This window comes from Callorhinchus milii, unplaced genomic scaffold (genome assembly GCF_018977255.1).
Source record: "Callorhinchus milii isolate IMCB2004 unplaced genomic scaffold, IMCB_Cmil_1.0 Scaffold4, whole genome shotgun sequence".
NCBI classification, from domain to species: Eukaryota; Metazoa; Chordata; class Chondrichthyes; order Chimaeriformes; family Callorhinchidae; genus Callorhinchus; species Callorhinchus milii.
The window spans coordinates 73,059,530-73,076,394 of record NW_024704745.1 but is presented as its reverse complement, the minus strand read 5'-3'; the positions used below and the strand labels follow the sequence as shown (position 1 = coordinate 73,076,394).

General features: G+C 43.1%; 1 protein-coding gene across 2 annotated transcripts in view; it reads left to right on the top strand.

The window, feature by feature from the left end:
- Positions 1 to 711: 711 nt before the first annotated feature.
- The window catches only part of LOC103177186 (periostin), a 41,934-nt gene continuing 25,780 nt past the window's right edge, over positions 712 to 16,865 (top strand). For both annotated transcript variants that reach the window (XM_007891237.2, XM_007891236.2), the window contains exons 1-3: positions 712 to 876; positions 1,156 to 1,254; positions 16,637 to 16,701. In XM_007891237.2, the coding sequence (XP_007889428.2) occupies positions 758 to 876; positions 1,156 to 1,254; positions 16,637 to 16,701 (283 nt within the window). In that variant the 5' untranslated portion in view covers positions 712 to 757. The remainder of the gene's footprint in view (positions 877 to 1,155; positions 1,255 to 16,636; positions 16,702 to 16,865) is intronic.

The window sequence follows — 16,865 nt, the reverse complement described above, 5'->3', positions numbered from 1 at the left end:
AATTCAAATTGATAAATAATAGTTACACATGATCCTCACGCTTGTGTATAAATCACTTCATGCCCTGGCACCTCTCTATCTCTCCGACCTGCTTACTCTCCACTCCACACCACCTCCGCTTGGCTGGCTCTGGCTTCCTACTTGTTCCTTGTCCATTCCGTTCCACTCTCAGGGGCTGTGCGTTCAGCCACTACACCCTGAAACTATGGAACTCTCTGCTTCAAACCCTCCGCCTTGCCTCCTCCTTCCCTGACTTTAGATCACAGCTGAAGACCTTCCTCTTGACCGTACCTATGATCACCTCCCCCCTCTCCCAGCTCAGCATCAGGCTTTGCCACTGTTAAGTGGTCCGAGACGTTGTCCCGAATGAAAGACACTATATAAATGCAAGTTGTAGTTGTCGTTAAATAGCTTGCATAAGGGTTATATTATGTACCTACCTATTCAGGCTTCACTGTGTTGCGATGATTGTATGTGTTATTTTTTAGTAACAATGCAGATCTCCAACCTATTGCTGTTTTGGTCAGAGTTTTATATTGGAGACTTCAGTTAGCAATGTTGGATGTGATTGACAGTGTGGTTCCCTCTCTGATCTGCTGTTTTCAGGAGGTGGGGAGGTTGGGGGGAGGAACAGTCTGAATGGGTCCTTCCCCCAGGCTGGGAACTTGTATAAAAGTTACCAAGTTCGCTGCTCCTTCTTCCCAGTCCTATCGCAGTGTTGTGAGCTAATTCTCGACCTAACACAGCTAGGACAAAGATGAAGCTCTTACTTTTAACTACCTTCAGCCTCTTTGTGTTTACATCCTTTGACCAAGCGGAGTCGTCTTACTATGATAAGATAGTTACCCACAGTCGAATCCGGGCAAAAACTAAGGGGTAAGAAAGGTGTATTTAAATTTTCAAGCAACAATGGAAAACAGTGTAGACAGACAAATCCATTTACTAATATTCTTAGGGAACAGCTAAGGCTTATGAAAATATACATCAAATGCATGGATTATCATTATTATTAAATAATTATGGTGTTAAAATTTGGATTTTAACTTCGGTCGGGTTAGGTATCATTGACATTGTTTGTTAAAGATCAAATTATTCTTTCCCATATTAAAATGATTCATTCATTCATTCATTCATTTCATTTTGCTTCATCCACAGACCAAATGTGTGCGCCCTTCAGCAAGTGGTGGGAACTAAAAAGAAATATTTCAGCACTTGCAGAAACTGGTACCGAAAGTCCATCTGTGGCAAAAAAGCGTGAGTTTACTGTGATACTTCTAATGTGATTTCCGATGCAAACTATTCTTTTTAACATTAACAAGAGGTTTTAATGCAGAAGCTGAGTAAATTAATATCCGTGTGTGTATGTGTGCGTGTGTGTGTGTGTGTGAGATGCGTTGTAGTGAGCTCGAACAAACTTTCTCAAGTTTTTTCTTTGAGAAGTTTATTGGTTTCATTAGAGAAGAGATGTGTTTCACTGCTTCGATTGTAATGGGCACTTGGATACCTTTCTTTACTGTTGTGTAGCTCTTAGCTCTTAACATAGTATTTAGGATTCAGAGAGGAACTAGTTAAGAATCGTGTTATGGATAAGAATTATTAATTCAGATATAATTCAGAGAAAATGGCACTACTTGAAAAGAGAAGGGAGTTTCTCCTGATGTCATGACCAACAATCCTCCCAAATAATATTGGTCATTAATTTTATTGGCTGCTGTGCGCAATTATATTGTCGCAGTCGCCTACAAATGCAGTCAATCACTCCATTTCACTTCACAATATAACCCTGTAAATACTTTGAGATGTCAGCCTGACAAAAAAGGGACTGTACCTGAATCATTGATTGTTATCAAGGAATCCTGTAGCTCAGTGGTTAGAGCACTCACCTCGCAAGTAAGAGACCTGGGTTCGATTCCCAGCAGGGCGAAATGTTGGGCAAGTTTCCTTACTCCACACGCCTCTGTTTATCTAGCAGTAATTAGGAACCCTGTTGTTAGTCGACTCACGGATCGCTTTTCTGGGGATTCCTTCAAAAAATTAAAATAATAATTTGGTCACTCAATCCACGACTGTTTGTGGGACACTCCTAACAATTGGCTGCCGTGCTTCCCCAAAACATATACAGTCAATTCACTGTACAGTATATTCTGTGAAGGGCTTTGAGGCGTCTCAATAACGTGATAAGGCACTCTATCAAATGCAAGGATTATTGTTATTATTTATAACTTTTACTTTAGAAAATACTAGTAGCTTTAACTTCAGGATGTTAATATCAATTTATAACTAGGTGAATGTTAAGTAAGTGTAGACATCAAAATATTTCAAGTGTTTTATTGGTTAAACAAAATGTAAGAGAAAAAGGCTGACGTTGTCAATATGTGTTGCCGCTTGTATGATGTTAAAAGAGACATTTAATCTGCAGATTGTCTGATGTTGAAAATTGAGTCATCGAGACTTCTTTCCCTACTGTAATTTAAATGGAGCTCTGACGCTGCAAACAAATTTGGCTCTAGAAAAATGAAGTGGCAAAAGGCCACTTGTGTGTTTTCTTTGGTATGACATTGCTTGTCAGCATCATAAACAGGGGCTCAAACTCCCAAGGACGGCTGCAGCAACAGGCACTATACTGTGATCTTTGCTGTGACTTCAAAGGCTTGTAACTGGGGCTCCCAGATCTCAGTCTGAATGCTTTATTACAAATCAAAGTGGCTGCATAAGTAATCTGACCTCTATTAAAATGTTTTAAAGTGTTTGAAAATTTACTGCGTTGCATGACACACAAGATTTTCACTGTGACATGAGGCCAATGGACTCCTGTGTTTCTGAACAGCAATATTTGGGCTCGCAAAATGATCGACTGCCAAAACAAATCTTGCAGTGGCGCTGTATATCACATTTGCTACCATTTCGTATCACTGCAAGGTAACCCAGTTATGTTACCCTTTGAGTCAGTGCTGTCTCATTTAGTGGGAGCACTGCCTTGCCTATGTTAATCAAAAGTCAGGTATAGCCTGCACCAACAGCAAAAACAATTTATGTTTATATAGCTCTTTTCACATCAGGAGAATGTCTCAAAGCGCTTCACAGAACCAATTAGGAGCCTGAACCGGGGATTGGGGGGGAGCTGAGGAAAGTGAGGAGGGAGGAGAAAGGAGACTAAAAGTCAGTCGGAAAAGTAAGGTGTTAAGGTGGGCTTTAAAAAGTGGGGACGTGGTTTCAGAGAGTGGGGGTAGAATGGCTGAATGCTTGCCCACTGTTGGTGGGGTGGGTCAAGTGGTGGACATGCAGGAAGCCAGTGTTAGCTGAGCGGAGAAAGCAGCCATGGAGACAGGGTTGCAGTGGGTCACTGAGGTAGGGTGGGACGACGAGGCCATGGAGGCATTTGACCCCAGCTTGTGCAACTAAAAGGCTGACTTTTGAGTTGTCAGGTTGCTGCTAATGTCACTTGATGTGTGCTGACAATGAGTGCTTTGTGCAGGAAGAACCACCAAGACATTGGACTCAAGCTGATTGTATTCTAATGAGGTTCCCTTGAAATTTGTTTTGATCACATTTGGGACATACATAAAAACATTGATATCATCATGATACCCATACAAGCACCAGTTGGGTCAAGCACCAATTCCAGAAGCAAAGAAAAATAGTTTGGGTAGAGGAAGGAGTTCCCGAGGTTAGAAGTGTAGCAGCTGAAAGCTCAGTCACCAATGTTGAGACAGAGGAGGTGGGAGATGTGCAGCAGATTTGAGTTTGCTGAGTAGAGAGGCCCAAGCAAAGGAGCAGAGTAGAAGCTCAGAGACAGGCTGATGCTATGAAATAATTTATAGGTAAAGGTGAGGCCCTTTGAAGTTGATCTGTTGGGAGTCAGGGACCCACTGGAGCCTGGCAAGGACTGGAGTGATGACCAGCAAAGTTAGGTGAGGATGTAGTTTTGAATTAGCTGGAGTTTTGGATTGAGTGGGTTGGTGAGGAGGGCATTTGAAAAGCCTAAGTGGGAGGTAACAAAGGTGTGAATGAAGGTTGTAGTGGCATTTGTTGTGAGATAAGGGCGAGGAGGTAGGCATATTCAAGTTTGTTCCTAAAAGGAAAGTGTTGAGCTCAGAGAATGTATATTTACTGAAGAGGACACTTCCAATATTTGCTTAGTGATATGAACATCCCACGAATTGTTTAATGATAATTTCAGGCAGGTGTAGTCCCTCATTCCCTTAGGTTTAGCCCTTCAAGACTACTTCAGTAATCTTTAAATATAAGAGACTGACCTATATATAATCATTAACTATAATCCTGAATTATTTTAGCTGAAAGGACAGAAACAACTTATATTCTTATAGTGCCTTATCATGGCAAAACATTTCAAAAGTACTTCACAAGTAAATACTGTTTAGTGTAGTAACCATTTTGTTGGCAAATGCAATAAGTGGATGTTACAGGGATCACAAAACTGTTTGAAGTGAGAAGGAATTTTTTCCTTAAGCCTTGTTAAATCTTCCTCAATAATTGAGTAACAATCTTCCTGATTAATTGAGTGATTCAGCTCATGGCTGTCTGTGGGATCTTGCTGTGAGCAAAATAACTGCTGCAGTTTGCCTACATCAGATAGTTACTGTAAAGCACTTCAAGACATTTCAACATCTTGAGAAAATTTATTTAAAGCTGTTTTTTTACTGTCTTCAAAGCTCCAGTGGCAGCAGTATACATTAGTGACATGGATTTCTTGTCAATACAAACAAATGAAATGTCACATTTAGTTTGATTACTGTGTAACTAAAGGATCGGGGTTCATACCCCATTAGTTAGTTTTAACTGAGTTAATTCACTTCCAAACCAATCAGTGGCTTTGGTCAGTGGCACATCCTGGCGACCACTGGAAGCACTTGCGAGAGTGATCGCCGCTGACCGGTCAGTAACCTGCACACATTTCACAGGAAGCCGGTAAGTCACCCAATGACTCGGAAGCACTGACCGACGGACATTTTTATGACTCAAACTCTTTTAATGCAGGGTCTTATTTTACGCATCCAAACCACTGCGTTACAACAGGAGACTGACTATACCACATAGAATCAAGAATAGCATTGTTTTGCTCTAACTTTTGCATGTCAGGAAAAGGCGTATTTACAAGTAGCTGTTTACGCATTGACCTATGAAATGTTTCACTACTTATAAAAATCTTGCCCATATTCAGCTGCAGGAAGTTTACACTCATCCCGGCCTTGATGTCTGCCAGACAAGCTGATAGAACATCGGCGAAGCTGGTACTGAAGGAGGCAAAGTAGATTGCTATGTCATCTGCATACATGTGGAAGTTTACCCCGTGTCTGCAGATGACATCGCCCAGAGGAAGTATATAGATAAGGAAAATAAAAGGGCCAAGGATGGAGTCCTGGTGTACCCTACAGTTGACCAGGTGGGGGAGGGAGGAGAAACCATTTGCTGAGATGAAATGGAAGCGGTTGTTAATTAAGACTCGAACCATGTGAGTGCAGTCTCACTAAGGTAGATGAGGGAGGAGAGCCGATGGAGGAGGCATGGTCGACTATGTTGAATGCGGCAGAGGGATCCAGGAGGACAAGGAGGCATAGGGAACCTTGGTCACAGATAGTGAGAATGTTGTTTGTGACTTTGACAAGCGCTGTCTCTGTGCTGTGGCCAAGGCAAAAATGGAATAGAGCCTGAGGAGAGAGACTGGTTGACCATGTCAGCCAGCAGGGGTGAGAGAAGGGGGATTTGAGTGACCAGCAGCTGGGTGGGGCAGGGGGTCAAGGTAGCAGGTGGTGAACTTCATCTGGGTGATTGTGGTTGAGAGGGACGAGAGAGAAATGGGGGCAAAGGAGAGTAAGGAGTGGGGAGCGGCAGGAGCCGTGGAAGAGGAGGAAGGTGGTGTGGATGGTCTAGGTGGGGTGGAAGGGGACATGGGGGTGAAGGACAGTGCAGCCAAGTGGATGTTTTCAATTAGAGTTGACTGGGGCCTAAGCTGGATAGGGGGGAAAGAGTTGAGAAGAGGTGGGGATGGAGGTGATAAAAGGGACTAGTAGGTGGCCTTTTAAAGTGGGGAGGGAGGGGTAAGACAGATGGACTCTGGGATGAAGTTCAAAACAGCAGGGGCAGAGTGGGTGGGGCGGACGACAACATGAAGCAGGCCGCTGTTTATTGAATGGAGCAGTAGGGTCACAGGAGGGTGCAGAGGTAGTGTGGGGGCAAGGCTGTGGAGGGATTTGGGAGAGCAAAGATTTTGAATTCGATGCATTGATGGAGCCAAGTGAGCAGGGAGGGCGGGAGTGACGGGTTTATGGAACCTGGAGAAGGACCTTTTCAACTTCTGCACCGTTAATCGCCTTAAACAAAATGCCATTTTACAATCTGAGAAGCATAGAACTGTAGCTATTGTCATAAGTTCTGGGTGTGGTGTGGGGAGGGCATGGGAGGAAACATTAATTCTTATCTGTTGCTAAAGACAGTTTTTTAAGGATACATTTTAGATGCATTTTTTCATTCATGCAATTTACTGAGAAAGTATTAATTCATTGACGAACTGACTACGTGAGATGTCTTCCATAAAACTCAAAGCTCTTTAACTTCTTCAATAAAATTGAATTGTTTTAAATAATCTAGTAATGTTTCTTTTCCACAAAACTTGGTTCAGTAATTGAAGATTTAGGGCTGTCTAAAGGAATTGGAGTTTAAAGAGGATTTATAGACTTAATTTGTGAAGATGGTACATTTACTATTAATACCTCACTCTTATATTCTTACAGCAATTAAACATGTCAGTGATGACTGAAGCATAATAATAATCTTTGCATTTGATATAGCAGCTTATCACATTAAATCGCTTTTTTTTATTGAGAGGATTGTTGGCCAGGGTACCAGATGAAACTTCCTTTCGTTTTCAAAAAAATGACATGGGATCTTAAACGTCTGCCTGAACAGTCAGATGGGACCTTGTTTAACTTCTCATTCAAAGGCAGGTGTCTCCAATAATGCAGCACTATTTCCCTCCGCACCCCCCCCCCCAACCGCCCGCGCCCCCGGACTACACTGGAGTGTCAGCCTAGGCTGTGAGCTCAAAGCCTCCATAAGCAGGGCTTGAACCCATAAGCTTCAGACACAGAGGCGAGAGCGTTAGCAACTGAGCTAAGCAGCATAGCCTGCAGATTGTGTGGTCCGACACTCTGGAATCCAGCCAAACATGTGGGTTGCTGTAGGTTCCTCTCTTTGATGTCTGGATGAAGCCATTTCCGATAGTCTCGATTCCGTTCCCAGAGGAATCCCCACATAAGTGCATAATTCCGCAGTGTTCGGTATTTTGATCATTTTTTTCTCAAGAGTCAAACCGCCTCGCCTCTGAGTCGGAAGGTTGTGGGTTCAAGCCCCACGTCAGGACTTGGAACTCATCTAGCCTGAGAATGTGGGAATCTGGTATAACGCAGAGATTGTGCAGGAAGAACACTGTTGGGCAATAAACATTGGTCAGAGCGCTTGCTTTTCATTTGATCTGTATGTTGTGCCTGACCTGACTGCCACAAGATGAAAAACTTAAAATTTTCCATGTTTTTTAGAATACGTAAAAATAAAGAACACTGTAAGAATATGCTTATAATTGCGGCCACTGAGTGAGTGCTCCACAGTTCAGTGGTGGATGGGGGTTTGAGGCACTAATATGGATGATGAGAGAGGCTAGGATGGGGCAGCCCCGATGAATAGCACATTTCACAGGAGGACGTATTGAAGCACTTCACAGGATATACTGTAACAACAACAACAATAAAATTACATTTATAGAGTGCCTTTCACATCAGGAGGACGTCCCAAAGCGCAGAACAGTCAGGTGTCGGGGCCCGAGCATGGGGGAGGGTTGGTTTAGGGGTGAAGGAAGGCAGAGAGGTGGGAGGGAGACCAAAGGCACGATCGAAGAGAAGGGTCTTGAGACCGGCCTTGAAGGAGGCAAAGGAGGAAGCGAGGCAAAGGGACCGTGGGATGGAGTTCCAGAGTGTGGGGGCAGAGAGGCTGAAAGCCCGGCTTCCGATGGTAGGGCGGGTCAGACGGGAGACATGGAGCAGGCCGGAGCCCAATGAACGGAGGGAGCGGGCAGGCTCGTAGGGAGTCAGCAGGTCAGAGAGGTAAGAGGGGGCAAGGCCATGGATGGCCTTAAAGATGAGGACGAGGATCTTGAACTTGATCCTCTGGGGGATGGGGAGCCAGTGGAGTCGGGCGCGGGTGGGAGTGATGGGGTCACGGAGCCTGGTGAGTGAGAATACTCGAGCTGCAGAGTTTTGGATGACCTGCAGCTTGTGAAAGGAAGAGTTGGGAAGGCCGATGAGGAGGGAGTTCCTGTAATCAAGCATTGAGGTTACGAATGCATGGGTGAGGGTTTCAGCAGCCTGAGGGGTGAGGCAGTCGCGGAGTCTGGCAATGTTGCGGAGGTGGTGGTAGGCAGTGCCGGTCATAGCGCGGGTGTGGGGAGAAAGGACAATTCAGGGTCAAACAGGATACCCAGGTTCCTGACTGGCTTAGTGAGCTTGAGTGTGCAACCGTGGAGGCTAATGCTGCCAGTGCCTGAGGTGTGGAGGAGTTGGCGCAAACCAATCAGGAGAGCCTCGGTCTTGTAAAGTGTAGTGACTGTGTTTTAAGGGCAAATGCATCAACCAATTTACTCACAACAATGTTCCACAAACAACCAAGGGGATTGGTTGTTGGCCAGGACACCATAAGAAACACCCTTCTCTTCTCGAATGGTGCCATGGGATCTTCAATGCCCATCTAAACAGACAGACGATGGTTGGTTAACATTCCATCTGAAGGAAGACCCCCCACCCAGCAATGCATCGGGGTGTCATCTTGGGCTAGATAAGTACCACATCCCAATGTGGGGCTTGAACCCACAACCTTCTGATTCAGAGGCAAGAGTGTTACCAACTGACCTAGGCAGAAATAAAAGTCTCAGATCAAATAAATAATCCTTAGATTTTATATAGCGCCTTATCTTCAAAAAATCTCAAAAGCATTTACTGTAAAATGTAATAAGGTGTAGTGTATTTAAATAAAAATAAATAATAATCCCTGCATTTGATATAGCACTTTTCACGTCTTCTAGACGAGTGCTTGAACCACTGAGCTATAGGACTACACTGTAGCTTTGTTTGTTGGCTAAAGCAACATGGTAATTATTGCCTGCACAGTTTATTAGCTTTTGAAGGATCTGGGTTACATCAATGCTAAGCTGTGTTGTGTTGGTTTATATTTACGTGGGGGTTAACATTGTGTAGATAGTTAAGTGTAATCTGGACCTTGGGATCCTTTGAGATTTGAACATTGAACTAACAGGAAACTAGCTTCCCGTTGGAACTGTTTGCAACCACAATACAATATATCTGCTGCATCAGTTTTCGGTAAAACATCCTTAGTGCAAGCTAATCTCATGACAAAGTACTGCAGAAAGGAACTTTTACTTTCCAGTCTACTGGAAAGACTTGACTTCTTGTAGATTTTCAAGACTGAGGTGAATAGGTATTCGTTAGGTCAGGGTATCAAGGGATATTCGGCAAGCGTAGGCAATTGGACTTGAGGTACAGATCAGCCATGATCTTATAGAATGGTGGAACAGGCTTGAGGGGCTGAATGGCCTACTCCTGTTTCTATGTTCCTGTGTTCCTAGATGGGTTTTAAATCAGAAAACTGTCTCAAAGCGCTTCACTTGCTAAAGTGGAGTGATTATGTGTTTTGGGGGCAAATGTGGCAGCCAACTTACACACAGCAATGTCCCACAAACTGCCATGTAGAGGAAACTATGTCCCAGATAGTTAAAGTGCCTGCGTTATATGCTTTCTTACAATTCTTTCTTATGCCAGTAACTTATTATTTTAAGTTTGCCCGACAGTTTATATTGGTTGCAATCCAGATCCTGCCTGCACACTCTCCAATAATCTGTGCTGAGATAATGTTCTGCAACTCGACAGAACATGTGGAAATGTTCACCCAAGACTGAAGCCCTGGTGATAGTTTTTTTTTCCCTCAAGAGCTTTTGCTGAAGAGGAAGCTTGCTGCATATTGAATTTAATACAATTTCCCAAGGGTCCTGCTGTCTTGTAACACTGACTGGAAAGAGCGATGGGCTTTCCAGCTGGCTATGTTCCAAATACTCTAAATGCAGTTTCAAAAAATCTCTGTGTAAACTTTGTCTGCTCCTGCTGGGAACAGGTGGCACAGACTTTAACATTTCACACAATTTGGGGTTTATTTCGCAGCCACGTCGACTTGTGCGCTGACAGGCCCTGCACAACTGGAGCCCATTAAATAACCCTGTCTCGTTCGTGTCGGCCAGTTTGTCCTCCCACTAGCAAAGGTCCCACAGTTTCCTCTGATCCTCAGAGCGGCACAGCGTGTGCACTAGCAGGTATCCTCTCCACATCAAGCAGCCTATGCATGCGCTCCCCATTTCGGAGGAAACCAGAGCTCAACCCATTCCGCTCAGTCACAGACATGTTGAAACTATTTGCAAGTGACAGACTTGCCAACCAGTAGGGCGTGTCGAGTAAATGGAAAGTGGAATGGAAGGTTGATAATATCTTGACACGCAATATTTTAGGAGCACTGTTTCAGCTCCCATCTACTATGTGGCAGCTCAGTTGTAGCACTCTTGCATGCACTCTAAACTGCCACTCCATTGCAGTGCTGGAGTGTAGTATATTGTTGGAGTTGCCATCCTTCGGATGAGACATTAAACCAAGGTCTCCCTCTGTCCCACCTCTATAACATCGCCCGGCCCCCCCACTGTCTCACATCACAGGCCGCCGAAACTCTCATGCATGCATTCATTACATCGAGGCTTGACTATGCAAACTCTTTGCTTGTCGGCCTCCCCAACTCCTCCCTCCATAGGCTGCAGATCATCCAGAACTCTGCAGCCTGTGTCTTCTCCCGCACTAAGCTCCGCGACCCTATCAGTCCCATCCTCGCCCGTCTCCACTGGCTTCTCATCACACAGAGGATACAGTTCAAGATCCTGGTCCTCATCTATGAACCCCTCCATGATCTTGCTGCCGCTCTGTGACCTCCTACCCCCCTACCATCCTGCCCACTCCCTTCGCTCAGCAGGCTCCAACCTGCTTCACGTCCCCCATCTCGCCTGCCCCACCATTGGCGGGTGGACCTTCTGCCATTCTGCCCCCACCCTTTGGAATTCTATCCCGCATTCCCTCCACCACGCCCCCTTCTTTGCCTCCTTCAAAACCCATCTCAAGACCCTCCTCTTTGACTGTTCTTTCGATCACCCCGCTTATACCCTGCCCTCCACCCTCCCCAATCCCAACTCCCAGTTTAGGTCCGAAACCCTGTCTGTCCAGCACCTTGGGATGTCCTCCCGATGTGAAAGGCACTTTACAAATGTAATTTTGTTGTTGTTGTCTGTTCAGGTGGACGTTAAAAAATCCATTGCACTATTTGAAAAGAGAATCTCCCAGTGTCCGGATTAACAATCACCCAGGTAAAATCGGTCAATCACGTCATGGGTCTTTGTGGAACACTGCTGTGTGCAAATTGGCTGCTACATTCACCTGCAAAATACAAAGTCACTACACTTTATAGTAAATCCTGTGAAGCACTTTGAAAAGTACTGAGATGAAATGCACTATATCAAATAATAATAATCCTTACATTTGATAACGTGCCTTTCATGTCAGGAAGATATCTCAAAGCGCTTCACAGGATAAAGTGGAGTGACTATGTGTTGTGCCGGCAAACGTGGCAGCCAATTTGCACACAGATATGTGCCACAAACTTCCATGAATTGAGCTTGATCTGGTGTTTGTGGAAGGTAGAGCTGGGAAGCTGATTCGGTTTAAGCTTACAGCCCTCTGGGGTATCAGTGAAATGCGGTAACGTGATCTGCTTTTCCGCTCTTTTTAGGACTATGAGCTTGCTTCCATTGTAACCTGTCCCATAGTCTTGTTGCGTAACAACTGAGGCTGCTGCTCATTTTATATAAATCAGATTACCAACTGTTGTCTGTTCAGTAAATGAAATAAAGTTGTATCATTTGCCTTTGTTCTCATAGAATCATAGAATTATACAGCTCAGAAGGAGGCCATTCAGCCCATTATGTCTGTGCCGGCTCTTTTAAAAGAGCTTTCCAAATCAATCCCACTCTCCTGCTCTCTCCCCATAGCCCTGCAAACTTGATCTAATCTAACCTTGTTCTGCTGCACAATATCTAATTTACCGTGGTTACTTTGACATTGCAGTGATCTAACATGATTCAAGAGCAAATATAAACAGTCCAGATGTCCCACTGATCACAGAAGCATCTGATCTCCATTGCTCAGAAATCCATGTCTGGTTTTCCTCTGTAGACAGAACATAGCATTTGTTTTATGGCTTAAAAGCTTAGTAGGAATCAAGTTCTCTGTTACTTTAAATTACCCCAGAACAATATTTACATAGCAGCACACTGATTTTGTCATTTTTTATTGTTGATATTTTTTAAACAGTAACTTAGATTGTCGTTGCACTTTGTGAAGCAGTTTGAGATGTTCTCGACGTTATACTTCTGAGATGAAAGACGCTATGTCAAAGAATAATAATTTGCATTTCATCCCAAAAGTACACAGTCAATTCACTTTACAATACATTTTGTGAAGTGCTTTGAGACATCTCAGCGATGTGATAAAGCGCTATATCAAATGCAAGGATTATTATTATTTATAAGCGCTATATAAAATGTTACTATTATGGATGTATGGTTTCTGCTTAATGGATATTTTTGTTACTTTGCAAAGGGTAATTTTAATTTCAAGACAGACACTAGGAAGTTTTTCTTCACCTAGAGGGTAGTTATCAACAACTCTAACCATTAATTGCATTTGTATAGATCCTTTCGCATTGGGAGGATGTCCCAAGGCCCTGGACAGTTGAGAATTTGCACCTGAGCTGGATTTGGGTGGGTGGTGAGCTAAGGGGAGCATCGTTCCACATTAGCTCTGTGAGTTGGAATGGGCACACATGTAGATTGATTACTAGGGAAGTGCTGCATTGTTGCAGGAGCTGTCTGTTAAAAGGTACAAACTCTAGTCCCAACAATCCTTCAGATTATTTGATCATTCTACCTAAGGGCACTTTATAGTAATAATGCTAATAGTAATTCTTGTGGTGATTATCAGTGGAACCTTGCTGGAGCAAACTGTGTTTTCCTACAAAATCAGTGCTTGCAGGTAATTGATTTGATGTTATTTTTTGGGTGCACTGTTGCAAGTTTCTTTTATCTAAATTGTACAAGCATTTCTAACAGGATTCAGTTGGCATTGGAGGGTCATGAACCACGTCAGCCTGGGTGTTAGTCTGACTCATTTGGTGCACTCTCACCTCTTGAGTCAGACGGTTGTGGATTAAAGCCCAGTGTTGGGACTTTGAGCTCATAGAAATGTCTGACAATCCAGTGCAATAATGGGGGTTTGCTGCATTGTCAGAGGTACAATTCTTTGATTGTGATGTTAAATAAAGACCCCATCTGCTGTTCATGTGGACGTTAAAAACTATTGTAAAAGAGAAGGGAGTTTCTCTTTGTGTCCTGGCATAAAGTCCCCCAAATAAACTGGTTATTCACTTCATGGCTGTTTGCAGGACATTGCTGTGTGAAAATTAGCTGCCGCATTTGCCTACCAAACACAGCCACTACACCTTGCAAGAAAACCTGCGAAGTGCTTTGAGATTGTTTGATAAGGCTCTATATCAAAACAACAATAACAACTTACATTGTCTTCGGCCCACAGAAATACACAATCAATCAACTGTACAGTATATCCTGTGAAGCGTTTTGAGAAATCCCAATGATGTGATAAGTCATTTGCAAGGATTAGTATGATTATTATTATATAGCTTTCTTATGTAGAATAAAGTCTCAGAGGGCTTTACATTGTAAGGATTACTATTTTAAATCCCAGACTGGTGGTTTCATCAAAGTATTCATCCTAGTGCATAAATCTGCTGCACGTCTATCAATTGACCCGGTGAATATTGGCATGACCCATGGAGAAAGACAAATTGATCATAGGTTCAGATCTGTAAGTAATTCAGTGAATATTCATTCAGAGATTTGCACTCAGCAGAGGGTTTGGCAGCAGGATTACATTTTAATTCATTTTCCACAGCATAGGCTGAAACCGCGGATTTCCCTGGGGTACCATTGATATATATTAACAAATAAAAGGAACCAGGCTTGCCAGTACTTGATTTCTTTTAAAGAGCGTTCATATAGTAATACGCCAAATAGGTTGAGTATGTCTGTGATTCGCAGCTAACAACAATTGTAACAATCTGGTCTCAAGATCAAAACACTGGGGGCTCCTGATCTCATTTTCTTGGAATGAGATGTAAACTTGGGACCTCTCCTACCTGTTTAGTTGGATATTTGAAGATCCCACGGCATTACTGGAAATGAAAAAGGAGCTGTCATTTATGCATAAACAGAACCAGTATTTGTGACTTTAGTAATCTCTCATTCATTTACATGGGATACTAGCTTTGGGTTTCTTTTTAGTGAAGTACTCTCAATGTCGCTGTGAAGTGAGCTGTATAATTGCAAGTTGTTGCTGTTTATATAGCCCCATTAACGGAGGGATATGAATGCCAGTTGTTGGTGCAAAAATGCAAGTTGTGCTACAGGAAGTTTAATTTGCAGGTCGGTTTAACCATGTGTAGAAAGGGAATTCCAAGTGTCCTTAGTTATGCAATGATATATATTCCTTGGGTGTGTTTGAACAGATACCAGTCATTCATATAGTGTACTGCTTGCATGCACATTTAAACCACCAGCCACAATATTTCCAGCTTTATGAGGTGTCCAATCTGATCAGCGACTATTATTTGCACTTTAAAGCATTTTCAAAGTGTATTTTTATAATCCTTATTAAAGTAAAGCTAGCTTGTTTGGAATTTTCAAAGTGGAGCCATTCCCATTAAATGATGGTTTGCAAGCCAGAAATTCCTGACAGCTCACCTTTCAGACATTAGGACCATAATATGTAGAACAAGAGATTGCTATTCAGTTGATTAAACCAGTTTCTTCCACACTGGATGCACAATTTGCCTGGCCATGGCATCTGATCAAACCTAATAAATTGTTCAGGTGGAAGCCAACTGACCACAGAAAAACCTCTGAAACAAATCTTGTGAAAAGTTTCCAAGGCAATCAGCACGTCTCCAAGATGTTAATCTAATCCGACAAACCACAATGTTCAACTCTCGCCAATCGAACGCAGCAGATGTGCAAGTTACCATTGTATTCTAAAGTGTTTCCTCATCTAAGAAAGGGGTGAATAAGGGGAAACCTCCCGACTCCTGGGTCCAGTGTGTCAGAGCTTCCTTCATAAAGTGATGTCAGCAATGCTTCCTGTACTTTGGCTAAGATCAAATGTAGTCTCGTTCTTAGACAGTTACTTCTGGAACTAGTGTTCTGGGGAAGCTCATCTCCTGTTGAGATTTCCTAACCAAATCTCACCCCTAACTGGCGCATTATGGGAAAGATTAGGCAAGGATTATTAAAGATTGAGCTCCCAGCTGCAGCTATGCTTTCAACCCTATGTTGGTTGTGATCGGTGTTGCAGTACTTCCGATCTAAGGAGTTTGATCTGCTCTCACAAAGAGGAAGCAGAGAATACTTGAGCTCGGAGCTACCTTGAGCACTTGGTCACTAGGCACAGACCGGGCTTGCCCTACCGGAGAGGTGATCATGTACCTGACTTGCTCAGGTGGCCGTGAAGACATGGTTCAGGTTCTTTAACAATTTGGGGCCTAGAAGGGTTTGGGGGATTAGGGTTTGTCTGCAGGGAAAGAACTCTCGCTCACCAATAAAACAAAATAGGGTCCATGCAAAGAAAGGGATGTCAGCAAAGAATTTTGACCCGGAAGTTGGCCATGATTTAGCACAGGAAAAAGATTATCAATGCTGGAAGCCAGGTGTAGCACACTTCAGTGTTTGGTAAGCAAACGCGGCAGCTAATTTTCACACAGCGATGTCCTGCAAACAGCCATGAAGTGAATAACCAGTTTATTTGGGGGACTTTATGCCAGGACACAAAGAGAAACTCCCTTCTCTTTTACAATAGTTTTAACGTCCACATGAACAGCAGATGGGGTCTTTATTTAACATCACAATAAAAGAATTGTACCTCTGACAATGCAGCAAACCCCCATTATTGCACTGGATTGTCAGACATTTCTATGAGCTCAAAGTCCCATCACTGGGCTTGAATCCACAACCGTCTGACTCAAGAGGTGAGAGTGCACCAAATGAGTCAGACTAACACCCAGGCTGACGTGGTTCATGACCCTCCAATGCCAACTGAATCCTGTTAGAAATGCTTGTACAATTTAGATAAAAGAAACTTGCAACAGTGCACCCAAAAAATAACATCAAATCAATTACCTGCAAGCACTGATTTTGTAGGAAAACACAGTTTGCTCCAGCAAGGTTCCACTGATAATCACCACAAGAATTACTATTAGCATTATTACTATATAGTGCCCTTATGTAGAATGATCAAATAATCTGAAGGATTGTTGGGACTAGAGTTTGTACTTTTTAACAGACAGCTCCTGCAACAATTTATTTTCTGTGCTCATTTCTATGCAACCCTCTTTGTTGCAGAATGGTCCTATATGAATGCTGCCCAGGTTATATGAGCCTCGATGGAACACAGGGGTGCCCAGCAGGTAATTTTTTTTTTTTGAAACATCCTCGTTTAATGATGGTAGCTAAAACTTAACAGACTTTGGCCTTTTTTAAAAAATCTTAATAGTAAACATATAAACATTCCACTGAAATAAACTGAATTTGTTTTGTTACAGTGTACTTTGTATTATTTCCTTATGTCACT